Source organism: Brachycentrus maculatus, unplaced genomic scaffold (assembly GCF_059751285.1).
Source record: "Brachycentrus maculatus isolate JH-2025_06_01 unplaced genomic scaffold, ASM5975128v1 h1tg000025l, whole genome shotgun sequence".
Classification (NCBI taxonomy): Eukaryota; Metazoa; Arthropoda; class Insecta; order Trichoptera; family Brachycentridae; genus Brachycentrus; species Brachycentrus maculatus.
The window spans coordinates 55,309-74,744 of NW_028280779.1; the positions used below are offsets into that span (position 1 = coordinate 55,309).

Below are 19,436 nucleotides of genomic sequence, written 5' to 3' on the forward strand. Positions count from 1 at the left end.
GTAAAACATATTTTTTGACGTGTTACGATGCATTTTGCGTCATTTTCAAACACCAAAACACGTGTCACAATAGATTTTGGAATTTTTTTTTATTTTTCAAGTAAAATTAAAATTTGTAATGGATAGATATTACCACAAAGTGACTGCCAAATAAATTTTTAGAATTTTACATAATCATTGATGGAGAAGAATATTTGTCTGGATATTTATAAAGCTGATGACCTGTCTTAAACCGATTAAGTGATCACTTTACACACGTGCAACATTAACCACTTTACCCATGATTGACAACCACACTCCTAGTCCTAGATACGTATATCATTGACCAGCCAATGATAGGTCATAAACTCTGTAAATACCCAAACTACCTAATTCTTCTTCATCTATCTTGAGATGTCGAAAAAATGTAAATATAACTCCTAATTGGATAATTCCAAGATTTGTGAACTAGTATTTGGGTACACACTAAATGTTGTGACTTTTTGTTAAGGTTTGTTTGCTCTAATTTTTAAATCTTCCAAAATAATTCATTCTTAAATTTTGGCTCAATGTTCCATTCGAATATTTTATGCATGGGACAGGTAAAAATGATTTTTTAAATATCTTTTTTGACCACAATTGCAGCGCCATCTGTTAAATGTAACAGCAATACGGCTGTCCAAACTTAAAACACAGTAAGGGACATTTTTTGTAGTACGTTTTTTTTTGCATTTTTGGACTAAGTAGGTTCTACTTAGTCCAAAAATGCAAAAAAAAAACATACTACAAAAAAATGTCCCTTACTGTGTTTTGAGTTTGGACAGCCGAATACATACAGTACTAAGCATTGCTCATACCGGAAGACGTGTTTTTTTACCAATTCCGTTACTTTGGATTTATAATAATGTCGACGGCATTGTTTAAAATTTTCGTTGCCTAACTGTGAATTTTTATACATCCTGTATTTTATGAAACCTTCGTTCCTCGTTATATTATTATCTATTTTTCTGAATTGAGGGTTGAATTTTTTATGTAGGGCACGTTCTCCGAACAATCTACCAAGTTTATAGAAATTGTCGATTGAACATGAAAACATTCCTTGAAAAATAATGTGAATAACGACTACTTACATAAAGTGGGCAATTGCGTAAACATTTTTTCACGGTCAATTTTATATGTAAAAAATATGTAAAAGAAAATCATAATAACAAATGAATTTTTATAATCCACATTTGTTAGAGATGCATATTCACGTTTTAATATCATACCGTTTTATTATTTACCGTTCTGGAGGTCCCGGGTTCGATTCCCAGGGGGGGGGTGAAACAAATACTGTATAAGTGATTTTAATACACTCTTATATTTATTCAATATTACCCTGGACTGGTACCTGAAGTAGAGGGCTGATCCTGATCACCTTTCCTTCATGTGTTAACTATCAAGATAACACTGCGTTTATATGAAACAGTTCCCTTTGCACCATTGGGGTGCGGATAAGGGTTTTATTATTATTATTAAACCTTTTAACCTTTTTTGTGTATAGATTTTTTCTTATATGTATGATAAAATTGCAGGAGACATTTTTTGTAAATGATCGATTTCAAAATAAGTAGAGATTTTTGGGGTTTTAACGAAAAAATGTGTTTATTTTTTCATTAAAAATTACTTAAATTTATTTTTGTTTGCAAATATTATTGAGATATCGGAACTTTACTTCAGAAATTCAGCCAAAATATACCTTCATAATATATTTTTTTTTTTAACATCTCATCAAAGATGAAGAAGAATATGGAAGTCTGGGAATTTACGGGGCTGACGACCGTCATCGGCTGGTTTAAGTGATCACTTTACACACGTATAACATTCACCAATTCTACCCATTATTGACAACCTCACTACTCAAATTCTTGGAAGTTCTATATATATATTAACCAATTTAGAAACCTTGTTCTTGAATCACTAGAACTTCACCAGAGACATCTATTGGTGGGATGTAAAGAAGCTTTTTATCAAGCAGAAACCCTTATATTATTTATAGTATTTGGACACACTCAAAATGTTGTACCTACATAATCGTCGGTAGATAGACGGCCGCGCTTTCGACGAAGTATGCCAGAGTCTATATATCGACTATCAGCTCTCTCTCTTACAGATGAAATCATTTCTCTAGAAGTGCACACATCTAATTGCATAAAATACTTATGACAATGAATGAGTAAGTCGCATATTCTTTAAATAGTTTTTCTTAACATTTTTAAAAAATATATAAATATATTTTACCATTTTTTATGATAACATATACATCATTTGGTCAAAGAAATTTTGAATACTATTTAATAAACCTGTAAAACCTCCTTTCACTATTCATAAAGTCATTTAATAACAACAATTCGTTTAAATAGCTATTCATAATTGAATAATGTAAATGGGTAGATTTGAAATAGATTTTATCATTCGGCCACGTCATTTATTACATGACTTTTAAAGACAAATTAGCAATCAAATAATACTGTAAAAAAAATATCTTCAAAATCCTTATCCGCACCCTAATGATGCATAGGGTACTGCATCGTATAAACGCAGTGCTATCTTGATCCTTAACACATGAAGGGAAGGTGATCAGCCTTCCGCTCCAGGGTACTATTAAAGAAATATTTGAGTGATAAATTACTTTTTTTTATCTGACCCCCTCCTGGAAATCGAACCCGGCAACTCCAGAAAGGTAGCTGAGAGTGACCATTACACTACGAAGGCTGACAAAATACTATACTGAAAAGTAAATGAAAAGTAAATTTAAAAAAAAAACACATTGTGCAAGGTTAAATGAATGAAGTTCATTGATGACATCTTATGTATTTCTATCGTTCCATTGTCAATTACATCACAGTACTACGCACCACATTCACATAACAAACACATACACCATACACCATACAAAACATAACAAACATGAGTTATGTTCACCCTATATCGTAATCGCATGATGTGACTGAACACAGATGGCGTTAAAAGCTTCAACATTGAAATAAAAAATGTGCTTCGACTAAATTAATGTCCACCGTAATGGTCTCACCATATTTTTTTTCATAATTATTACTCACGAATTGCTGAACCAACTGTTAGTCACAATTCGGAACTTTAATACATTTGAAAAGTTTGTAAAATTATATAAAAAACTAACTAACTAACTAACCATCACGCCGCTTCCCCGCAGGGGTAGGCAGAGAGAATAGAGCGCCACACCACTCTGTCCTTGCAAACATTCTTCGCCTCTTCCACGTTCATGCATCTCCTCATACATACGCGCCGATTGTTACGACTCCTAACCTGACCACTTTCAAGTATTTGGCATACCTGATCGTGCCATGTTTTTCTCGGTCTTCCTCTGCTTCTTTTCCCGCTAACATTCGCCTCATAAATTTGTTTTACCGTTCTTTCCTCACTCATTCGTTCTACATGTCCAAACCATCTCAACACACCTTTCTTAATTTTATCGATAATGCTTATCTCAGCTTTGCATTCCTTCCTTATTTCACTATTCGCACATCTATCATACATCGTTTTGTTACACATTCTTCTGAGAGATCGCATTTCGACTGCATTCAGTCTACTTTCATCCTTCTTTTGCCAACTCCATGTTTCACTTCCATACATTAGAGTTGGAACCAGGACTCCGTTGTGCACTGCCAGTTTAGCTTCCGCTGATAGGTTTTTATTTGCTATAACTGATTTCAGTGCACCGTTCACTTTGTTCCCAGCATTCACTCTCCTTTCTATATCTTTATCAATCTTTCCATCCCTAGAAAACATACTACCCAAATACACGAAATCATCTACCTGTTCCAGAATCTCTCCGTTTACCAATATTTCACATTCAGATCTGCATTCTTCTCTTTCAAAAACCATAATCTTGGATTTGCTAACATTCATCAATAAGTCACTTTCCTTGCACACATTATACACTTTTGTCACCAACGCCTGCAGGTCTTCTCTGTTATCGGCAAGAAGAACAGCATCGTCAGCATACAAAAGGCAACAGACAGTCAAATTATTCATTCTGGCTCCAACATTTAAATCTTTCAGTTCTTTCATGCAATTATCCATGTATAGGTTAAACAGCCACGGTGACATTACACATCCCTGCTTAACACCTTTAGAGATGCTAAGCCAGGATGAAAATGAACCACTTACCCTTATGCATGCAGTGCTATCCTCGTACAAGGATGCTATGCCTTGGATAAGTTTACTGCTTACCCCATACTCAGATAACACCTTCCATAGCTTCGTTCTATCAACTCGGTCATACGCTTTCTGCAAATCCACAAAAGCACAGAAAAGCTTTTGGTTTTTGGCCAAAAACTTTTCAGTAATGTTGCGCAAGGCAAAAATTTGATCCGTACATCCTCTCCCATTCATAAATCCACTCTGGACATCCCACACTTTGTCCTTTGTTATGGTTCTCACTCTTTCAATGAGGATTCGACCATACATCTTGCCAACAGCACTCAATAGACTGATTGCTCTATAGTTCCCACATTCCACCCTAGAACCTTTACCCTTGTAGAGAGGCATTATAACTGCCCTTCTCCAATCCACCGGAGTATAACTCTCCTCCAGATAACGGTTAAAGAGCCTATGCAACCATGTGAGAACTATTTCGCCACCATTCTTGACGTATTCTGCGGCAAAATTGTCGAATCCTAGAGCCTTTCCATTTTTCAAAGACTTAGTGGCATTCTTAATTTCCTCCATACTTATCTCTCTTGAAACATCATTCACATATATTCGGGGAAATGTACTTACGTCACTAACGTTATTAATCGTATGTGTTTCATACACCTCCTCGAAATACTCTTTCCATCTCTCTTTTATATCTTTTTCATTCGTCACCATTTTTCCGTCTTTCGCTGCAATCGATTTCGTACATCCATTCAAGCTTAGACTTCGGGAGTTTTTGACTTCTTTCCAAAAAATTTTTATATTTTCTTGGAAATTTTTTGTCATTTTTACTCCTTCATCCTTCCTCAACAAACGTTTTCGTTCACTCACCCCTTGCTTAACTTTCATTTTACAATCCTTGTATACTTTTTTAACCGATTCATACTCAGCGGAGCTTTTATTCCTCACTGCCAAACACTTTAACCACGCATTCTTCTTCTCTTTCACTAAATCTTTAACATCATCATCCCACCACGCATCGCCTTTTTTCCTTCCTTGTACCGCTGTACCACACACTACCTTTGCGGATTCACACACACTACCTTTCAGATGTTCCCACATTTCATTTATACTAAGTTCATTTACATCTTCCGCAATCAACCTGTTGCATACGTCTGTTTCAAACTTAACTCTTATGTCATCATTCTGTAGCTTTTCTACTTTGACTCTAGAAGGAGCCGCCACCTTGTTCGTTTTGGCCCTCCACCCTTGGAACAGAATCACTCTTGAAACCACCAAAAAGTGATCTGTTTCCATTTCGGCCCCCCTGAACACTCTTGTGTCTACTGTGGCGGATCTCAATCTAGAGTCAATGACGACATAATCGATAATAGACCTTTCTTCACATCTCTCCCAAGTATATTGATGGATTCCCTTGTGTTCAAAAAAAGTATTTGACACAAAGAGATTCCATTCCAGACACACCTCTAGCAATCTCTTCCCATTATCGTTCACTCTCGCATCTCCATACAAACCGAGCGCTGATTCAAAACCGTCTCTCCTTGTACCAACCCAGCCATTTAGATCACCGGCCAGAATTACCTTTTCATTATTCATTTTTCCATTCATCACACTCATTACATTCAACCAAAACTCATCCTTCTCAGACTCGCTGTCGGAGTTGACGGGGGCATATCCTATTAAAACAAGTAGCTCTGTTAACCCGACTTTGAATCTGACAAACATGAGTCTTGCGTTGACAAACACATACTCTTTCATACATTCTACCATCCTGGGTGATAGAAACGCGGCGACGCCCCGACAAGCTCTATCTGACTCCGGGAGTCCAGACCAGAGAATCAAAGTGCCGTCACGTTCCATCGATCCACTACCTTTTTTCCAGCTTTCAGTCACACATAACAAATCCAAACACTTACTTTCCATTACATCACATAGTTCATTCATTTTTTCATCCATACGTCCTCTTACATTCCACGTAGCAATCCTGCATTCATGCGCTATCCTCTTCTTTGCGCCTCCACGGGAAAAGCAGCCAGCTGGGTGGCGAACCTCAACGTGGCCATTTATGGGCATTTTCCCGCATTCCACAACTTACTAACTATTATATACTAAATACTAATTGAGTCACAGCACACACACAAACACCACTGGGTAATACCCTGTCACTAAAACCGAAAACGAAACATTTCCAGGAAACACAGAGCACTGTAATGACGGGTAAAACCCGTACTAATCGTAACGCGGGTGAAACCCGGAGCGTATCGGCACGCGACTGTTCCCTTCGGCGGTCAGTGAGCGACTCCAGGGCGAAAATTATATATATATATATATATATATATATATATATATATATATATATATATATATATATATATATATATATATATATATATATATATATCCATCAAAATATATATCCATCGAAATCCATCAAAAGTCACTGTTTGGTATGGTTTATGGGCAGGTGGAATCATTGGCCCATATTTTTTTAAGACGATGCCGGCCAGAATGTAACGGTCAGTGGAGAACGCTACAGAACTATAATAACTGACTTCTTCGTACCTAAGTTGAATGGAATTGATGTGACACAGCTGTGGTTTTAACAAGATGGCGCAACATGCCACAAGGCGGGTGCCACCACTAATTTATTGCAGGATATTGAATTTGTATACTTTTTAAAAAAATACCCCGCTTGGAGCCCCGGATTTGATTTTCGGGGGCTTTTAAAACGGAAGAGATTTTTCACTTTTTTTTTACATTATAATTATTGCCCTGTATTAATTGTTACCTCAAGCACAGGACAGTAAAAGTAATCTATGATAGCAAATGTAAAATAAAATGAGATTAGTGATACATTAATAAATCTATACGTTTTCAGTAATTGTGGTTACTCTGAACGATAAAATGAAAGCTTTTTAGACTTAATTTAGCATTAATGGTAGGTGCATGCTTTGGTGATTAAACTGATGCAGTTTTAATAATCCTTGCATAACCTTAGCATGCGATTCATTATTAATACAAACGCCATTCATATGTCATGCTTATATTATTTAAAAAAAATATGTTTATCTTTGAAGTCAAATGTTTGGTGTCGTTTTTCCAAAACGCGAGTTTAAGAATTAAAAACGACAAAGTAAATAGTTTTTCAATTGTTGTGTTTTATTAAAAAAAAGATAAATGGATCACGCATGATTAATAATATAAATTTATTTTTTATTGATTTAGCGTTTACTTCGTGGAATAACGTGATTTAAATAACAATAATAATAAATCACTTGTGTAAGCCCACTTTTGAGTATGTTATTATAAACACTAGTTTCAAGAACTATAGAGGTTCTCATTAACATGTGAAAATACAATCTGTTTACATTTTAACCTGCTGATAAAAATATCTGTAATTCTCAAAACTAGTCATGTGGTTAATTAATAAACACAAAAGTGGTCTTATACAAGTGTTCTATTTTTTCGTTCGTGATCTGTTTACTTTTATAAAATAACACTTACAATATAATAATACAATATAATAATCTATGTAGTACTTTAAATACCTAGTATTCTGACATGGATAAAAAAGTGGTTTTTAAAAAAAAGTTTTATAAATGATAATCAAACCTTGTCATTTATTGACAACAAAATAAAACAATAATACATTAAACATTAAAGAAATAAATATAAAATTGTATTAAAATAGGAAATAAATCAAGCGCCGCTCATGTGATATAAAGTTCTGAGTTATTCAAATAGCGAGCATTATGTGTTTAACTGCAAATAATGCAAGAGAATACAATATTACCCCCAATTTGAACTGGCTATGTTCATACACCGGGGTGGCTTCCTCCAAAGCACGGCACACGAAATTCAATTTACCCCCGGGACGACCCAAAGGTTGGTTTTGTCGAATTAGTGTGATACTGCAGCCAGCTCAATTGTCACAAGGATTCAGAACATTTCAGTTGCAACTTACTGAATTGCGGACTCGTCAAATACTGCCAGTTGTTTTCCTCAGAGCTTGAAAACCAATCTACCTGGTGCAAGGAGATATGAGCAACAGAATAAGCCATTTTATATATCAGTACCTGTATAACGACATTTCACAGTTGGACGAAAACACAAACCAAATATGAAATTGTCTCTCATTATCCTTCTAACCCTACCTGCACTGAGCAGATGTCAAGATAAAAGTGGATTCGATGTTATGCTGACAAAAATGACAAGCGCTGACGATTCTTCTTTGAATATCGCTAAATGCGTCCTTAAACTAACGACCAAATATTTTGTCGATAAGAAGAAACTAAAAGGAAGCATCGTGATAATCAATTTAAATTCTAATGGTTCAAATATCCAACAAACCATTCTCGAAACTATCAACAAAGGCAAAAAGTATTCAGTCATGGTCAAAGACTCGCATTTTTTTCATAAAAACGCGTCGCATTTCCCTGAAAAGGCCAAAAATTATTTGATGATCCTGGAAGATCAGAGCGAACTTGATGCGAATATCAAACAGCTGCGCAAGTTACCGACTTGGAACCCCCACGCCAAAGCTGTGGTCTATATACGAATCAAAGAGAGAAGTCAAGTCGAGAGCTCGGTAATGGAGATGATTAATGAATTCCGAAGAAACAAGTTGCTGAGAAGCATTATCTGCGTAGATTTGCCGGAAACTAAAGAAATAAAGTCGTACACTTGGAATCCGTACAACGATTTGAACGATTGTGGAAAAATTTGCAAAAGAATCCAACTTTTGGACAAGTGTACCAATAACGTAAATACTATTGAAATCAGCACCGCAACTGACATTGTCTCTTTACCAAACATGAAATTGTGTCCTCTAAATGTGTACACCGTTGTAAGCGAACCTTACGTCATGCCCCCAGAAAGCAAAGCCATCAATTCTATCTACAACGATGAATACTATTTTGATTTTGGCATAGAAATCAATCTGCTCAAAATAATTACAAAAATCACAAACATGTCATTGATTTTAAGATTTTCAAATGAGACGGAGGACTTGGGAAACATCCATTCAAACGGCTCAGCCACGGGTCTTTATGAAAAGCTTTTACTGGAAGACGTAGACGCGATAGTTGGAAATATCAGAACGAACAAGATAATCAGGCACTTCTTCGACTCGTCTTGTTCGTACATTCAGGATGAAGTTACCTGGTGTGTCGCGAAGGCCGGAGCCGCTTTGACCTGGTCAAATCTTATTACTATCTTTACTCCGTCGACATGGATCACGACTTTTTCTGCCATTTTGCTTGTATCCACCATCTTCCACTGGTTGAAACGCAAAGAATCTCCAAACACAACAAAATGGCCGACTAAATCTATCCTTATGACTGTGGGGATGGTTCTCGGATGGGGCGCCCTCTTCAACCCCCAGAGGACATCGTTTAGACTTTTGCTCTTCAGTTGGCTCCTGTTTTGCATAAACATCAACACCACGTATCAAAGCTTCCTGAGAAGTTTTCTAATCCATCCGAAATTCACCAAACAGGTATCAACCGTCGAGGAGATCATGAATGAAGAGCTCTTTGTACTCGGTAAACGCGATATTCTGGAGAATTTCCAAAGAGAAGCGACTAATCTCGAGTTTAAGGAGTTTATAGAAAAACGATTCGAGCTGTGCGACGTATTTCAGGGTTGCGTCGAGGAAGTGAGAAACAGGCGAGGTTATACAATCGCCGGATCTAAAATGCAAGTCAAGTACCAGGATCAGAATTTGGGAAAAGGCAAATCTATGGTTTTCTGTTTCGACGGTTCGAACATCATCTACAAGTACAGCGCCGTTATTCTGTACCGCAAATGGTATCCCTTTGTTTTGAAATTCAACAGGATAATTCGGAGCGTAACTGAAAATGGACTGATTTGGAAATGGAACAATGAAGTAAACAAACAGGCTGCAGTATCGGGGGAGCGGAGTGACATGGTACCCCTAGGGATGATTCATATGCTGGGTGCATTTATATTCCTCGGCATTGGGTACGGGTCTTGTACCATAGCATACCTCGTAGAAATTTTGGTATATGCAATAATTACCAGGAGACAAAGGAATCACGAAATTTTTGCTTTCCGCATGTAAACAATGTAGAATTTGTAGAAATAAAATACTATTTTCATTAGAATAATTGTGTATTTATTTCCTATATTTATTTATTAATTTTTATTTCATTATACACATAATTATAAATTTGAAAAATGTGCCCTCACTAAGTTTCACTCATTTTACTAAGAAGACTCATTTTACAATACTTATTTATTGAATCATGTAAATGAAAATTGTTTATATCATTCAATTAAATGTGACTCACCTGAATAATGCGATCTCTTTCAGATCTACCGAGTAAGTATATCCATTTATGAAAAACTCTTTATATATATTTTTTCTATAAAGATTCCTATAAAGTTGCAACCATTTAAAAGTAACCTAATGGCTTGCACTACAACATGGTCCCCCCCCCACACTTGATACTAAAATATATTATTTATATATATGATATTTATTTACTAAGTTTTACTTAGTAAATACCACATACCGTGTTTGAAAATGATGAAGTACATGTCACGACAGATTTTAATAAATAGTGGTTTTAACCAAGTACTTAATTTAAAAATGGATAGATCACCTCAAAGTTACTCATGAATCTTTTAATGAGATACATATTTTTTTTAAAGTATATATATGGTGAGTGTATGAAAATAGAATCAGATTCAGACCAAGGATTTGAAATTTATATAGAAAAAAACACGCGAATGTATCGTTGTGCCAAAAAATAATTAAAAGCGGTGAACAACAACAGACTTGTTAAAGCAACTTGCATTATAATCAAACCCTTTTTATTCTTAAATATTATAATATTTTATAAACGTGAGTTGAAAAAACTAATTTAAGGTATGCGCAAATTGATTTTCCGTGATATTTTGAAATACAGTACCTCAATAATAAAAACAGTAAGGCAAGCGCCAAGCATTATATAGAATATAAACACTATCTCTTGGAATTCCTTGCTGTCTATCGGCTTCGAAGCTGATCTTTTATAAACTTCGTCGGATGCTTTCGATTCGTGGAAGATGATTTCCGAATACCATAAAAACAGCAGTCCACTTTCGAAGACTCGGGTCCTGATGTTCAACATTTGATTTAATATAGGAAAATATTTCCATGTCCACACAATAGGGGTGTAACTCATATAAATTTCGTCAAAACAGTGCATCTTGATTCTTGAACCGTTCTTCAAGTGTTGCTGTTGATAGAACATCATGTAACTGAGCGGCGCAATTATTGCAAAATCTCCTCGAGCGAGTCTTTCCACGCAAGGTCCAATAGGGCTGCAGTTGCGATAGTTTGCTAAGAACTCCTGTGGATAATTTCTGCTTTTCATGTCCATAGCATGGAGAACATGGCCTCCGTAATCAATCCCTGACTCTCGGAGAACCTTTTCAGTTTTCATTTGGGTTTTGGTGTGAGGCTGTATAAAATCACTCCGCATGGAGCTTTGAATAAGCACGTTTGTTACCACACAAAACACCAGCCACGAAACGAAAGCCGTTCTCAAAAGCGTAATTTTAGACTTGAATCTCATAATATTTCCCAGCATCATCGAACAGATGACCATGAATATCGTTAAAAATGAAACTAAGGATCTTCTGGAAAAGCCAGATCCGAAATATTGGAATATTACGCTGATGAAGACAGCGGAGAATATGATGAGCAACCATGCGCCATAGGAAAAAATGAATTTACAATTTTCCCAGAATTGTAACGGTTGTGCAAGAGGTACACACCATGTTATCTTGTCCTGTAAGAAGTAATGCATGCTCCCATAGGCTTTCAAATAAAGTTTAGGTAATAAATTACCAGCGACCAAATCAATCTCCTCCGAAGTCAAAAAACTGAAAATATCCTTTATTTCGCCACTCTCATACGAATGATACGGCCTGATTTGTAGGGTTAAATTCAACTTTTGAGCTATTAATTGAAGTAGTTTAATCTCTATCCCTTTATTCGCTTTGTGTGAATTAACATTTTGGTATACGGATGGTAAAATATATGGTTCGCTGATTACAGCTAACAGGCGCAGAGGGCATTTATGAAACTGATCGGGGATCTTTTTCGGTATTGGATTTATTTCTTGTAAAATACCTTCGACGCAGACGTCCAGCTTGGTGACTTCTTCGCACTTTTTTCCACAATTATTAAGACCATGGTAAGGTAACCACGTATAAGATTGAACCTGTTTGTCATCCGGGTCTGTGAGGATCACGTAAGCGTCGAAGATCTTTTCTTTTCTCATGGTATTGAACACCAAAGAGAAATCGGTGATGTCAAGATTCTCTGTGTCAATCACGATGAAGAATTTTGAGTTGGGATTCCAACTGCTGTGCGCTTTGAGTGCTTGAATATCAGCAACTATTTGACTTGGTTCTTCCATCAGTAAGACGTTGGCTGTGGAGGAATGGGTGAATTCTGCGAGCTTTTTTATTTCCTTTTTAGTGTCCCGAGTTACGACGGATATATTTCCGTTGGTGTGTATTTTTCTGAGTAGATATCTTTGCGTCGTTATAGTCCTGTAGCCTATCTTGACCTGAATGATATTCCCTGTAAAATCGTGTTCCGGACTGCGACCAATATATTTTTCAATTATATCCAATACACAATTCGCGGTGTTGATTTTAATTCTAATAGCCACATTGTCTAACATGTTGTTCAGCCACATCGAGTTACAGACTTGTGCAACTGATAATGTATAGAAAATCTTGCTACATACGGATTTCATTATTAAATCTGAAATCACGTATTTCAGCTACTGAAATGGAACTTGAACTGAGCATCAGAAAGCGGTTTAAAATAATTCATTCAAATCACATAATCCACGTTACATCAAAACGCGACATATTGACATATCTGATAAATATTAAGTTACTTTTAATTGCATTTATCTAACATGAAAATATTTGTTCTGGAAAACATGTTATATTTGGTTTCATAATGAGAATACTATCGTGAATAATTTGTCTCGATTTCGTTAAATTTTTAGGGACACAGAAAAGGCGGATTATTTTTCGATCAATATTTAGCCGTGAATTAAATATGTAACCTTGAAAAACAGATAAAAATACAGATTTGTGAGAATGTGGTCTTAAACGCATATATTTTTTTTTAATTCCTTATTTTTTTCATATAAACCATTGATGAGGTATTTTTTTGAATAAGTACTTACTTAATAAGGACTCTTTAACAATAGATTAACCCAAATTATCTGTAATTTTAAAAGATTGTATCTTTAATTTAATGTTTACGTAGTAAATACCACTCTTTCTAGAAATAGTGGTATTTACTAAGTAAAACTTGAATTAAAAATGGTTTTTCCACAAAGCGACTGCTGAATCAATTAATGAAAGTATAATGTCAATTGGCAACGGAAACTTGTACTAACATTTTTTTAATTAAAAAATGCTATGAACATTTTCATTGATAAATTGAAAATAAATTTATCCAATTGTATTAAATATTTAAATACTTGATACCACTTTAAGCGATATTACACAAAGTGAACAATGAATGATAGGGAGAGTTTTATTATAGCATACAACAATGATTAAAATGATTTTTATATACAAAACCTGTTATGTTACCCTTAAAAGGAAGTTCACGGGATTAAGCATGTGATGTTAAAAAATATGCATTATTATTAACTGATTGCCGAAAAATGGGTCATTTTAATTTAGATTTTTTATTAAAATATATATTTGTGTTTATTTATAGATGTATTCTCATTCGTGAATAACCCAGTGTCTGAACAAAGAAAAAGGGAGATATTCTCAATATTATTAATATTTAAAGCATTTACTTTGTGATAAATCATTTTTACTTTTTTTCATATATAATATTAGTATATAACAAACGATGTCTAAACAATAATAACTTCTTCGAATATGCCAATCACATATTTTTTGTGCTGAAACCTTAAGTGCATGTTGGTCTTCGGGTCGACCAAAAATCGCATGTGTTAAACATTTTGTGTAATTTTAAGTGTGTGAATGGTGCTATGGTGGTGAAGGGTGGTATTGTTTGCATGCTGTGGTAGTGATTGTCCCGATAAAGAGACGGGTACGTCTCGAAACCGGTAGACATAAAAATCTCGGTGAGTGGTTACATACTAATATTATTAACATTTTTATATAAAAAATAAGTAATAAGTAAAATAATCACACCACATTTACTATTTTTTTAATGTTAGATTATTTTTTAAATTTAAATACATTTTATAATTTTATATTTCATATTCATTCTCCAGAATCAGCCGTATTAATATGGAAAATGTAGTAAAACATGCTGTCTAGCTACACGGACGGGATTTTTCCTTTTAAAATTATTAAAATCACTATTTTTCCATAATGAAAATATATAACTCAGAGGGTAGGAAAAATACTGCCATTCCAAGTGAGTCCGCCTCATTGAATTCATCTCGGCAAACTTTCAAGCACCAATGCCGAATTATACTTTCAAATGTCTAATCTGAATAAAACCCAGGCGAGCTCTGGTCATCCAGCATATGCTGGGGAAAATAGAAATATAAAGCTGGAAACTTGCGGACCGAAGAACGGATTGAAGGTTTTTTTTCACTTAGATAATTATTTCAGCAACCGTCACACTTTGATCGCCGCATCCCGTCTTATTTAAAAAAATCGTGTTTTTTTATGCCCGTATTCAGAAATCAGGTTAATATTTGACCTTGTAACAATAGACCATGTAAGAAAGTCAAAATCTAGCCTCATCCTCTTTATCCTAACCTGATTCAGTTAAACCATTAAAACCAATAATTAACCACACATAACTTAACTTAATCTGATTCATTGAAAGCTGTCCCACCACATTCCCAGATCTGATACAGAAGCTTCTAGGGTTCCTGACAGGCCTTCTCTAGCAAAGCAATTTTTTTAAAGAACGAAATCGCGAAATTTATGGATAATGTAAAACAAAATCATATCGCGATTTTGCTGTAAATTCACATTTAAAAGCTTTCAATATCCCTGTCAATATACCTTCCAAATAAATACCTACCGACCTTACCTTCCTACCCGACGTTGAGCGGCACACAGACGCCTCCACAACCCCAACCAGCACAGCAGACAGACACGGAACACTACAAAAACAGATAAAATACCTTAGTCGCTATAAAATTTAGGTGCCTAATTATATATAAATATTTTATTTTAATACATAAATATTTATATACATTTATATATATATATATATATATATATATATATATATATATATATATATATATATATATATATAAATATATATTTTTATATATATATATATATATATATATATATATATATATATATATATATATATATATATATATATATATATATATATATATATATATATATATATATATATATATATATATATGTAAATAAATGTAAATAAGTAAATGTTATTTAAATTAAAATGATCTGTTTTTCAAATGGAACATGTTCCGTTCCAGATTCGAAAATACAATATTCGCAAACAAATCCAGCCCCCCGGTTGGCTGGCCGCTAAATCCAGGTGGGTGTTAAATTCAAATCAGCCAATAACAGAAACATACTGCTGCATGATTTCCAATTTCTGTTCGCACATACCGTACCAGTAGTTCACAGTTCGCGCGCCGGGCAGTAACTTCATATTGAGCCTCCGCATTTAGACGCGACAGCAGTTAGGACGGTTTGGAAATACTGCACTCTGGTGCAAATGTGGCAACCCTGGAATAATTGGCTAAAAGGGGTGTAATGACTTCAGCGAGGAGATGATTTATTTGTTTATTATTAGGGGCTCATCCAACAGGAGGATGCATTTTGAGTGTGTCCAATTACTTGTTCACAAATCTGGATTATCTCCTATTATAGGAGTCATTTTTAATATTAATTTTTGACATCTCACCAATAGATGTCTCTAGTGAAATTCTAGTGATTCAAAAACAATGTAGAATAGGTTCATGTATATTGAACTTCAAAGAATTTGAGTAGTGTGGTTGTCAATAATGGTGATTAGAATTGGTGAATATATATATATATATATATATATATATATATATATATATATATATATATATATATATATATATATATATATATATATATATATATATATATATATATATATATATATATATATATATATATATATGTATATATAAATATATAAATATATATATATATATATATATATATATATATATATATATATATATATATATATATATATATATATATATATATATATATATATATATATATATATATATATATATATATATATATATATATATATATATATATTTATATTATCCACTGACACTTCGTGATGGAATTGCATTTTTAATTTATTATTAGATTAAAACCAATATTTTTAGCTTTTCCACTTTTTTATTTGACCAGCGACCGGGTTTCGTCGTTACCGACATCATCAGACTGGTGAGAGGCTTTACAAATTTGTATGTTATATATAAAAGAAGGCAGGAGTTGATAACCTCATATGATAAAAAGAAGGCAGGAATTTTTCATAAAATTATATCAAATCATGGTTATCAACTCCTGCCTTCTTTTATATATAACATACAAATTTGTAAAGCCTCTCACCAGTCTGATGATGTCGGTAACGACGAAACCCGGTCGCTGGTCAAATAAAAAAGTGGAAAAGCTAAAAATATTGGTTTTAATCTAATAATAAATTATATATATATATATATATATATTTATATATATATATATATATATATATATATATATATATATATATATATATATATATATATATATTATATATATATATATATATATATATATATATATATATATATATATATATATATATATATATATATATATATAATTTTTTCGTCTTTTCTGCATTCAATCTATACACAACATAATAATATTACTATGTTGTGTATAGATTGAAGCCCTGAAAATACCCAGACTTCCATATGGAAGTCTGGGTATTTTCAGGGCTTATGACTTATCATAGACTGGTTTGAGTGAACACTTTACACACCTACAACATTCACTATTCGGCTGTCCAAACATAAAACACAGTAAGGATTTTTTTCATAGTACATTTTTTGCATTTTTGGACTAAATAGAATCTACTTAGTCCAAAAATGCAAAAAAAAAACGAACTACAAAAAAAATCTTTTACTGTGTTTAGAGTTTGGACAGCCGTATTGTATCCATGATTGACAAACACACTGCTCAAATTTTAAATTTTTTGAACTAGATATATTGATCAATCTCATGGCACAGTACATTTGAGTTCACAACAGCCATCTATGTTGGATTGAGAAAGATCTTAAAGCAGAGATAAAGCAGAGATCTTTTTATTTGTATGGAAGATCCTAACCTCGGATAATTTTTACATACTAGGAAATGCACGAATACATGATTTAATTTTTTATGTAGTTTACAATTGTTTATAATTGTTATAATTGTAATTGTATTATAATAGTTTATACTTAATTGTTATTTTAATTTACATCAATTTGAATGTATCCAAATTCTTGTTCACCAATCTGTTAAATGCAAAATAACTGCTAAGGGGAGAGAACCCAGATTTGTGCACAAGTATTTGGACACACTCAAAATGTGTGAATAATATTTTCTGATTATTATAGCTTAATTTGAAACCCAGACATTATTTGAAACGTTTAACAGAAAAAATAAATCATCTTTATAGAACTAAGTACCTACCTCCTCTTAAAAATAAAATTTAAAAACAAGTAACTCAAGTAAGGGATGATAACAACCGCTTAGAGTGCAGCAAAAGAATTACGGTATATTCATGAAACGCGCGGTGTCTTGGGGGTAAATTGGTTAATATTTCATGCCGGTCTAACATAATGAGAGGAAGACGTCGTAGAGTTCCGACTCACTGTACTTTTACTAGCTTTAAAATCTTAAATATTATTATGCAAACTTAAGTAATAATGCAGTGTGAGCTGGTCGTACTTACACAGGAATTACCTATTTTAAGGAAGCATTAGAAAGTAATAATGCTGTATGTCTGGTTGTATGTGTATGTACTGTGTATGTACTGGTCGTACTTACACAGGAATTATCTATTTTAAAATCATGATTTAAAAATCTTAAATATTATTATGCAAACTTTAGTAATAATGCAGTATGTCTAGTCGTATGTGTATGTACTGTGTATGTACTGATCGTACTTACACAGGAATTACCTATTTTAAGGAAGCATTAGAAAATTATGTTTAAAAATCTTAAATATTATTCTGCAGACTTTAGCAATAATGCAGTATAAGCTGGTCGTACTTACACAGGGATTATATATTTTAAGGAGGCATTAGAAAATGATGATTTAAAATCTTAAATTTTATTCTCCAGACTTAAGCAATAATGCAGTATGAAATGGTCTTACTTACAAAGGAAACACCTATTTGAAGGAAACGTTAAAGTATTATGAAAGGTAATTAAGTATGCATTTCATTTTTTATTTAGTGTGGTTGTCAATCATGGGTAGAATTGGTGAATGTTACACTGTGTAAAATTATCATTCAAACCAGGCTATGACGGTTGTAAGCCCCGATTATTTGCCCAGACTTATTTTTCATATTTTTTATATTTTTCATAACATAACATATTTTTTATGACATATTTTTCTTCTTCTATGTTGAGATGTCAAAAACTAAAATCTTCTTCAAACCCTTATCCACACACTAACATACAAACAATGTGTTATATTGATCGTTAACACATGAAGGAAAGGTGATCAGCCCTCCGCTTCGGGTATCAATCCAGGGTAATATTAAATAAATAAATATTAGAGTGTAAAAATCACTTGTATTTATTTAACCCCCCCCCCCTTGGGAATCGAGCCTCCGTACGTTAGCCGAGCGTGCTGACAATTGCACTACGGAGGCAAATTCCCAAAAAATAATGTTAATAATAATTTGTTTTGTTATAAGTTTTAGCCTTTTTAAAATTTGCTATTTTGTCAGCATCTCGTAATTTTTCGCGGTATAACGTTAACGTTAACGTTATATTATCCAGTTAACGTGTTATGGCAGGCAGGTAGGTGCTCGGGTAATTATAACCCCGAATTGAAAACGGTAGTTGATAATATCTGTCTGACCCTCTGAAACTCCTGATTATAAATCTAACTATACTTTCCTTACCTTTCCTAACCTAAGGGTCATATATCATTCCGTTCATCAATGCTGAGGTGCGATAAACAACGAAAAATTGTAATTTAGGTCGGGTTCACA

The 19,436-nt window shown here is 33.6% G+C and overlaps 2 protein-coding genes across 2 annotated transcripts; one reads left to right on the forward strand and one right to left on the reverse strand.

The window, feature by feature from the left end:
• Nucleotides 1-5,622: 5,622 nt before the first annotated feature.
• Nucleotides 5,623-6,231, reverse strand: LOC148313041 (uncharacterized; the record flags this gene model as incomplete). Its single annotated transcript, XM_088269591.1, has 1 exon — nt 5,623-6,231. A coding segment is annotated over exon 1 (609 nt), but the record flags the coding sequence as incomplete, so codon positions are not given.
• Nucleotides 6,232-8,365: 2,134 nt separating this feature from the next.
• Nucleotides 8,366-10,240, forward strand: LOC148313042 (uncharacterized). The gene has a single exon (XM_088269567.1). It carries the CDS (start codon nt 8,366-8,368, stop codon nt 10,238-10,240), a length of 1,875 nt encoding a protein of 624 aa, XP_088125693.1.
• The last annotated feature ends 9,196 nt before the right edge of the window (nt 10,241-19,436 follow it).